Below are 9798 nucleotides of genomic sequence, written 5' to 3' on the forward strand. Positions count from 1 at the left end.
GGTGACTTCTCACCTCCAGGGTGTAAACTCAATACAGCCATCAGTTTGGTTTAGGGGTTTCCCTTTTGATGGCAGCCCGATGGGTGCTCTCTCTATTCCTGAGACTCTGTGTGCCACCTTTGTATTTTGGTACATCAGAACACCCAAACCCCGCAAGCTTAAATGTGTTTCAAAGAGAGCCCTGGAGAGATGTGCAATTAAATGCAGTTATTGAAAACGTTGGGCTGGAAACCATGAGCTCCCCGTTGGTCATGTCTCATGTCTTGTCCATTTAGAGGGACAGCTCTCATTAAGATAGAACAGAACTTCTGCTTGGTGAGATTACGGTCGGCCATTCCTGCAGACCAATGTTTGGAGAGTTAGAGCACCATAGGATCTTGGCCTTAGGATGTTTAAACTGTACTCATTGGCTCTGTCAGTTTTTAACATATCTTTTCTTTCTTTCAGATCCAGAGGAAGCAATTTATGATGATGTCCCAAGGGAAACCTCGGACTCTGAACCAGGTTTGATCTTGACCCAACTTTTAGGAGATCTGTTTAATAGTTTTTTCTTCTAGGTGCAAAAGTGACTAGAGTATGTGTATCCCCTCCGCCTGGTCTAGCATGCACATTTTCTGTTTTCATGTTTCTGTATTCATTGCATGACATGGCTGAAGCCAGGTACACATGCTCACAACACTTGATGCACAAAGACTGAAAGAATGGAAACCATGAGCCAAGAGGTGGGAAACAGACACTAAGAAGTGAGGGCATGCATCTCAGAGAAGATAGAAGTGAGGGGCAGAGACAGGAGGAGGGAGGCTCCTCCAAAGGAGTCACTGTGCATTTTCTAGATTTAAAAGAAGACATAAGTTCTCATATTGTAGAGATACAAGGATAAAACAGGATTCATTGATCTAGAACTTGGTAGGTGTAAATGAAACTGCAGATCCCAATGGCGAGCCTTTAAAAAAAATATTTTATTTATTATTTTAATTTTATGTGTATGAGTGTATTACCTGCATGTATGTAAGTGCACCCATGATGTGCAATGCCTGCAGAGGTCAGAAGAATGCATCAGATTCCCTTGGAACTGGAGTTATGGATAGTTGTTAGCTGTCTTGTGGGTGCTGGGAATTGAACCTGGATCCTCTTGCAAGAGCAGCCAGTGCTTTTAACTGCTGAGACATCTCTCCAGCCCCGATGATCTTGTTTTTTTTTTGTAAAAAAAGATTTATTTGATGTGCGTGAATATTTTCCCTGCATGTATATGTGTACACTATGTGCATGTGGTGTCCACAGAGGCCAGAAAAGAGTGTTACATCCTCTGGTAGTAGAGTAAACTGCCATATGAGTGCTGAGAACCAAGCCCAGGTCCTCTGCAAGAGTACCAAGCGCTCATAATGACTGAGCCATCACTCCAGCCCTCCAGTGACCATCTTAAAGCAACAAGAGGAAATGAACGAGCCCCTGAGGACTATGGGAGAAAGATGGCAGGCTACCAGGAGAGGCAAGTGATGATCTGAGGCACCCCTGCAGCCTAGACTTCCAGGCAAGCATAGTCCTTTCCGCCTACCAAGGCTGTCAGAGGTTGGGGTTCAATTAGTGTTATACTCCAGGGAAAGGGTGCAGAAGCCGAAGGAAGGAAGCAGGGTTACCAGGAGAGTGGTGGGTGTGGCAGCTGGCAGACCGGTGGGTAAAGCACAAGCATCAGTCAAAATGACTAGGTGATGGGCTTTTCTGAGCTGGGTAGCCTCATAGCAAAGAGGTTGCAAATACACACAGCAAGTTGCATCTGAGGCATGGTCAGAAGCAGGTACCTGTGTGATTGGAGCTTCTCTACTGTCGATGGATGCCAACTTCAGAATCAATAGATGTTGAAGTGCAGCATGACAGGCTTAAGAGACAGAGCTTTGAAGATAGTGGTTTCCAAATATTTAAGTACCTATAATATTTTACAATTGTGTATTATGCTTCAGTGAAAATATTAACAGTTGCCAAATAATTAGTATTCAAATCTTGTTCTTAGATACTAGTCCAATAAAATTAATAATAAAAAAAAAACAGCTGGATCTGGTGGTACTCACATATAATCCCAGCCACTGTGGAGGCTGAGGCAGGAGGATTTCAAGTTCAAGGCCAGCCCAGACTACAGAGTGTGTTCAAGGACTCCTGAGCAACTTATTGAGACCCTAAAATTAAATAGTAATAGGACAAGGACTGGTGTATAGCTCAGTGGCAGAGTGCTTCCCTAGTGTGTGCAAGGCTCTATGATCAACCCTCAGTATCAAAATAAATAAAGAACCAATATTTGTGAATTACAAACCACTCTACTTTGCAATTCATGCTCAAAGGTGAAGATAGATGGAAAACCAAAGAATATTTTGACTTTTTACAACAATAAGGCTACAGTGATAATGGCACATGTTCAATAAACTGGAAGGTAGTGAGAGCCAGCTCAGTTCCATGCAGGACAGGAGCAGAAGGTGTCAGGATGTGCCGACCAGGGCAGAGTGTATGTAAAGCAGAGCAGTATGTGTGTCAGGAGAACCCAAAGACAAGTGGTGGACATGGACTCTGATGGCACTGATAGTAAAGCAGAGAAGGGAAGGAGGGAGAGATTATGGGGAGAGAGAACCCGCAGAACATACATGTAAAAATCGTAACCAGATCAATAAATCGAAATGCCTAAATGGAATTAAAAGTTTCATATATAAATCAGTTACACAAGAAATGGGAAACATTATTACATCTGTAATCATCCAAATTCTTTATTTTATATTGTATTTGTTATTTTTATTTTATGTGTATGATGGTATTGCCTGCATGTCTGTAAGTGCACCAGTGTCGTGCAATGCCCATGGAGGTCAGAAGCGGGCTTCAGATTCCCCTGAAACTGGAGTTACGAATGTTGTTAACTGCCATTAGGTGCTGGGAATCGAACCTGGCTCCTATGCAAGAGCAGCCAGTGCTCTTAACCACTGGGCCATCTCTCCAGTCCCATCATCCAAAATCTTACCGGCTGCTTACTCATGCGCTGAGTGGCCCCCGCTGCCATGTGACCGTCAGGCATATTCAACCTCCAGGAGCAGGGGCCCCTCGGGTACACACAGTTCCAGGTTGGTGTGAACCTCACTTGTGTCCTGCTTGCATCTTTCTCATCTATGAGCTGTTTGGAGAGCTACTTATCCTTAGGTCCATCCATCCATCAGCTATCATCTACACGTCCCCCTAACTGCCTGCCTGTCATCTGTTTATCAACTGTCTAATGCTTTTACACTCCGTGTATTTATGGAAAGATTTTCCTTTGTAGGAAACTCAGTATTGGTGAACACATTATTTGTTATAATCATGACGGTTCCTGTAGGCCAGTAGTCAGAATGTGCATGGGTTTGGGAGATGTGTCAAAATGATATGAAGATCATTTTCAGACTCCAGGTCTCAGTCCACATGGAGGGGCTCTGTGAGCTAGTGCTTTTGCAGGACACTGCCCTTAGTACCTTCTACATTGTCCCTAACACCCAGATTATAGATGAGATGGTAGATCAGCAAGCTCGTGAGATCTGACTTAATTTAATTTCACCTTGGCATGTGTACTCAGATGAAATGATTTATGATGATGTGGAAAATGGAGATGAAGGTGGAAACAGCTCATTGGAGTATGGATGGAGTTCTAGTGAATTTGAAAGCTATGAAGAGCAAAGTGACTCAGAGTGCAAGAATGGAATTCCCAGGTCCTTCCTGCGTGGCAGCCACAAAAAGCAAGTAAGTGCTTGGTCTTTGTGCGGGGGACAGGTATTCTTCCACTCACCTGAGAACATGTCTGAGAAACGTGTGTTAACTCACATGCTTACGTGGTTATTTTTCTATCACTGATGTGTAGTTTGGGGCTCATGTTTGGGGACCACTGAAGGAGTCATTGTCCCTTAGAGTCTAATTACAGAAGGATCGGCCTGTACACCCTTGTCAAGTCACTTCTGTAGCCCTAAGCAGGCTCACCATCTGGACTCTAAGACAGTAGTGCAGCCATGCATGTTGGCCTACAATGTCATCCCAGCACTCAGAAGGCGGAGGCAGGGGAATTGCTGGGAGTTGACAGCCAGTCTGGGCTACATGGTACCCTGACAGCTAGGGCTACAGAGCCAAACCCTTTCTCAAAAAGATACATTGTTTAAAAAGGAAGGAAGATATCAGTAAGCACCAAATTGATGTAGAGTTTGCACAGTTGCAGCTCTCTGTGCACACAGCAAATGGGCTGGGTCCCTTGGACAGGCCAGGCAGCTCCACCTTACCCCCCACCCCATGCTGTCCTGTCATGACCATTTGCCTGTGAGCTGGGCATGAGCAAACAGGAACGTCTGAGAAACAACACTGAACAGCACAGCTCCTACAATCCCAGATTATTTTTTCCTAGAGGGAACTCATATTTTCTGGTGGAAAACTTCTGAGGTTCGGGTGCAGGGAGGGAACATGGGAGCCTTGAAGAGTGAATATTGGGCTGGCCAGTGAGGTACAAGCCTGGCCCTGGCACTGACTGTTGAGGCACATCCTGTAGTAGGTTTTCTATGTGGCTAGCTGGGTCACATATTCCTGTTGGTAGGGTTCCCTGTGGATGGGTGTAGAAGGTCAATTGGTACTTATGTATACAAACCCAGTGGTATCTGAGCAGTTCCTGTGTGGGATTGACAGGCAGCCCACGTGTGATCCTTATCTGAAGCAACTGGTCTAAGACCTGGAGCCTCCCATTGTGACAGTTGGCTACAGCCAGCTTTTCCTGCCCTTGCCCCTGCCCCTGCCCCTCTCCCCCCAGCCCCTTTGACTCCAGGAGCCAAAGACTGTGCTCTTGACCTAGTTTCCATGTCTCTGTGGTTTTACAAATTGTCACTTGTTCGAATTGTGTGTTCTCTAAACTTGTTTCAGACCCAGGAAGAGTGTGGCAGCTTGCAGGTCGCTGTGACTATTCAGTGTTACTCTAAGCTTTCTCCAGGAACATAGATCTTTTTGTAATTGGAAGTACACTGGAATCTGTCCAGGGATGGAGCTGCAGTTGCAGCTAGGGCAGCTAATGACAAGTCAAGACATTCCTGACTTAAATCAAGGTCTTAAAAGTAGCTCAGCAGGAGGAGCATCCAGGGTGCTTGGGAATGTGTGTTTCAATACTTGGACCTCTCCTCTTGATGGATATGGGCAGATGGAGTCAGGTCAGGTGATGGCTGGTAGAGCTGTCTTCCTCCTCCTCACAGTGGACCTGGACTCCCTGCCAGTGGCTCAGCAGTCTGTTCTTGCTAGAGAAGCACCAGGGAAACCAGTGCTAACTGGCCCATGTGTGTAATCATGAGGAAGAGGCACCAAGCTGGAAGATGGGTGTTGTGGACAGAGCCTTTGGGGTAGGCCTGTTCAACACAGTTTTTAAGATGTCATATTTTAAAAGCAACCAAAGTAAAACTGAGTCATCTTAACTCAAAAGTAGTGTCAAATATTCACTAAACATGTTTAAAGCATCCATGTCCTGGTTGACATGACAAATGACCCCCGCCCCCGCGAGGGGAGCAGTGAGATGGTGGTGGCCATAGGAAGGGTGGTCGAACAGACCCCAGCCAGTCCCTCAGCCTGGGCATCATGTCAGCATGGAAACTGTCACCCCAGAGCAGCCATGTTCCAGCACAGTTCTGAGTACTGAGTACCACCGTCCTCCCGTTGGGTGCCGACACAGAATAACTTTAAGTGTATTTTGTGCATGTGAGGATTCTGATCTGGGCATTCCTTGGTTCTGCCCCACCCTGGAGCATCTGCAGCTTGCAGTAGAAACAGTTTGTGTCTTCAGGGTGTGTCACTCACAGGTGTGTCTACCTCAAGTCAGCAGGGCTGGCCACTGCCCTGGCCAGGAGGTGCCACATTCTTCATGTAGAATAGTCTCTGGGAACCCAAAGAGCCTGTTCTGAAAAGCTTGTCTCTTTGTGCCGCAGCTCTCTCATGACCTAACCCGCTTTAAGGCGCACTGTGAGGAAAAGATGAGAGGCTTGGTGGCCAGCACGGTGGGAGCCGTGGAGGTGCAGCAAGCAAGGCACAGGCAGGAGCGGAAGGTAGTGTGGCTCCCTCCTTAACCTCTGCGTTGAGCGTGGTCCAAAGCAGACCTCGCTCTGCACGAGGCAGGCACCGTGTACAACCCTGCTGGAATAGTGGTTCTCAAACCCCTGTGGCCCAGGGGTTCCCGGGGTCACCCAGGCATTTCCAGGGCCATTGTTAATGACAATGTGCTTGTTCTCTCACAAGTCAGTGTAGGAAGTTTCTAGGAGCTTGTGATATGTGACATCATAGCAGATAGAGCTTGAGATCCAGTGGTGTCCGAGACATTTCCAAACACAATAAACAGCAAAGACTTTGTTTTGGAAAATAGTCATTTCTCATAATTATGTTATTTCACATAAAATGTAATGGGTTTATTGTTTTTGAAATGAATATTGATATAAGTGTTCAAAAATTTTTGTCAACATTGACTTCAAGTACAGCCACCATAGATTGATAAATAAACAAAACTCAGGACTTTTGATGGCTTTTAAGGGCTGGGTGAAATAAAGTGTTTGACAAGCTCAGGGCCCTGGGTTTCATCTCCATGGCTGCTCAAAATACTAGTGGAAATGATTGTGAAGAGTGTAAGGGGCTCCTAGGCCAAACGTTTGAGAACTGCTGGGTTTGAATATCTTGGACAGTTCTTGGAGATATGTTTTAAAAGGACACTGTCAAGTACCCTTCACTTCCATCTGGCCCTCTGTTATACTGTGAGATTCCTTCATGTGCTGGATGAAATTTCACTGGAACCACATGTCCCCTTGGAGCCATCTCTGGGTTGGTGGTGGCTCCACTGCTCAACATTCACAACCAGGCCATCGGAGGCAGAGGTGCCCTCCCAGGGGCCATGTCACTGTCCGGGCAGTATCTGGTTGGTTTCCTTCAGGACAGTGAGGATGGGGCCAGGTCCACAAGATAGCAGGTAAAGCTCTGGGATTGTCCTGGGAGCCATGGGCTTTCTGCTAGTTGGGTTGAGAATGCTTCATGAGGTCAGCTCAGTCTAGCTTATAAATGGGCAGGTGGCAGTGATTGACGGGTCCAAAGATGTGGGTAGGGAACATGTGCAGTAGAGCCCTGCATTCAGGATGAGTTGGGGAAACTCCCTTTACCTCCTGGAATTCAAGGTCCCATCTGCCTCACAGGGACCTTGTGGTCCTGAGGGCCCCTCCTCCCCCAGTCTGTAGTCCTCTGATTGTCCTGATGTGCTCAGAGGCTTAGGTGCAACTGCCCATGGTTGGGGTTAGGAGGAGCAGGACCTGGAAAGGAAACTTGGGTGCCAGCAGTGAGCTGAGAGTGACATACCAACTGAATAGGGTCCTGTACAGGGCAGAGGAATTCAGGAATTGGGGTGGGAGAAGATAGTAACTCTCAAGTTTGAATATCACAGGGGTGAATGGCTATAAAGGGATAGAAATCTGAGTTGGGGTTGCTGGTTGGGGGGTGCAGACCAGAGTTTAACTTCAGTTGTGTTGAGTGGTTGTGGGGTACCTTTAGAGAGGCAGTGTAGGCATTGAGGAATAAGGAGTTTGAGTATGGAATCTCACAAAGCCAGCCGATCAGGACTCCAATCCCATGGGTAAAGTAGTCAAAGCAGGGGCAGGGAGCATGGGCTGTGGGGTTGGCTATGATGGTGGGATGCTGTGAGTTAGATTCAGCTCACTGAGAGGTTGGGGTGAGAGGACACTGGCTTGTTTCTTGTCCACCATTTGGGTTTTCTCCAAAAGGATTTTCAATGTCCACTGCTAATACTTTCAATATTAACTGTTTAAAGAAAAGGAATTAAGATACCAGCGTGTACCAAGGCCACTCTTGAAGGCCTCTGGCGTAAGGCTGAGGGTTAAAATCATAACTCTGGCTGGTTTTTATCAACATTAACTTCTAATACAGTCACCATAGATTGATAAAAGGCAAATAAAATAAAACCTGGGACTTTTGATGACTTTTAAGGGCTGAGTGAAATAAACAAGCTCAAGGCACTGGGTTTCATCTCCATCGCTGCTCAGAATACTAGTGGAAATGATTGTGAAGAGTGTAAGGGGCTCCTAGGCCAGTGGAAAGGACACCCATGTGGGATGTTGTCTTCTGATGTTTGCCCCTGGAAAAGGACGGGCTCTCTGCCTCTCACTGGCCTAGCCTTGGCCCACTCTCCAGTCCTACTCCGTCTTACCCTTTTGAACAACTGGTCATAGTTGTACCTGTCAGGAAGGACCCCAGGGAGAATGTTCAAAAGCTAAATTGGAACTATAAGCCTGCAGTTAACTCTTCTGCCATTGATTATGGGCAAGCCATTGGATGTTTGTGTGCTTGACTGTCACCTCAACAAAACTCCCTGTGTTAGGAAGAGATTGCAGTAAAAGCAGAGACTTAGATGTAGCAGAAATATTTTGTACCATATCAAGGAAGGGCTCTACTTTATGTTTTTTAAACAGAAAAATAAAAAGTAGCACACACACACACACACACACACACACACACACCTATAACCAAGAAGCCTCTCCCAAATTTAAAAGCCATTTTCATATAATGTTTCAAGCCCAAACTACTTGACAGTATTCTTTTAAAATAACAGCAAGTTGCCTCATATGGAACTTTCCCACTTCTCATGTGTTCCCCTCTGTTTTACAGATGCAAAAGCTCATGAAGGCAGCCAAGGAGGGTACCAAAGATGGACTTGAAAAGACCAAAGCTGCTGTGAAGAGAGGCCGCTCCTTCATCAGGACCAAGTCTTTTATCTCTCAAGGTCTGTGACCCGTGTTTGTATGCAGCACGAACCTGGTTCAACTTGCCCTTCTGAAGTGGCATTTTCTCATGGTGGGAAGGCAGTGTGGAGAGAGTTTGGGTCCGCTCAGCTGACGCAGGCCTGCTCCTTCAAAACAGGGGCGAAGTCCTGCTACCTTAGGCCCCCAAGTAGCTGCAGGGTATTAAGAATCATTGGGAAATATGTAAAGAAGTTCACATAACAAAAGCAGAAAATTAAAGGAGTCCGTGTAAGCAGCTGACTCTGCAACTGCCCCTCTCAGTGGAGGGTGGTTAGGGCCCAAGCTGCACCCCTGTGCTTCTCCCTTGCCCTAAGTGCAAGGGCCCCATCCCACATTAGACTGGTGCATTACGTATCAACTGTATTAGCGCTCCTGGCCTTTGTCATTCTGCAAGGACTGGGGTCCTGATACAGGAGGTAGTGTCTACAGAGGAATCTTAGAAGCCTTGCTGGTGAGGGAAGACCTGATGTGGCATCATGATTTTCATTTTCCTAAATCTTACTAAGGGGCCACAGCCTCTGCAGCTTATGTCTAGGGACACTGCATGCCCTCATCAAGCTAGGCACAGGACTGTCTCGATCTGAGGAAGTTCCTGTACTTCCACGGGCATGCTAAAGTCTAGTTCTGGGAGCTAGTGAGAATTGCCCACCCTGGCCCCACTGTAGGTGCCAGCTGGGATCTAAAGAGTGGTAAGACCCCCTGGGGATGGGTGCAGGGGAGGTGATGGCTAATGTCTGCTCATAGGATCATCTTTGGGGTTAGGGTAAGAGGTACAACAGTTTGAAGGCTGGTCCCTAATCTATCTCTATTCCCCAAGCCGCAAAATCAGTAGCATGGACTAAGCAAACATTTTTTTGTCCTAAAATCTTTCCGAGTTGCCTTGAAAGGTGTTTTTTTGTTGTTGTTGTTGTTGTTTTCTTTTTGGATTTTTTTGAGATTCTTATAGCCCTTCACTAGAACTCCAACCTTACAAGCTGCCACAAGGCAAGGG

The 9798-nt window shown here is 46.5% G+C and overlaps 1 protein-coding gene across 2 annotated transcripts in view; it reads left to right on the forward strand.

Moving 5' to 3' along the window:
* Arhgef10 (Rho guanine nucleotide exchange factor 10) overlaps window positions 1–9798 on the forward strand; it is a gene marked incomplete in the record, with an annotated part of 130988 nt that overhangs the window by 48205 nt on the left and 72985 nt on the right. For both annotated transcript variants that reach the window (XM_017797486.2, XM_017797485.2), the window contains 4 exon segments: window positions 448–504; window positions 3581–3744; window positions 5946–6062; window positions 8674–8788. In XM_017797486.2, coding sequence (XP_017652975.1) covers window positions 448–504; window positions 3581–3744; window positions 5946–6062; window positions 8674–8788 — 453 coding nt within the window.

The sequence above is a fragment of the Nannospalax galili genome, unplaced genomic scaffold (assembly GCF_000622305.1).
Source record: "Nannospalax galili isolate Female #2095 unplaced genomic scaffold, S.galili_v1.0 scaffold134, whole genome shotgun sequence".
NCBI lineage: Eukaryota > Metazoa > Chordata > Mammalia > Rodentia > Spalacidae > Nannospalax > Nannospalax galili.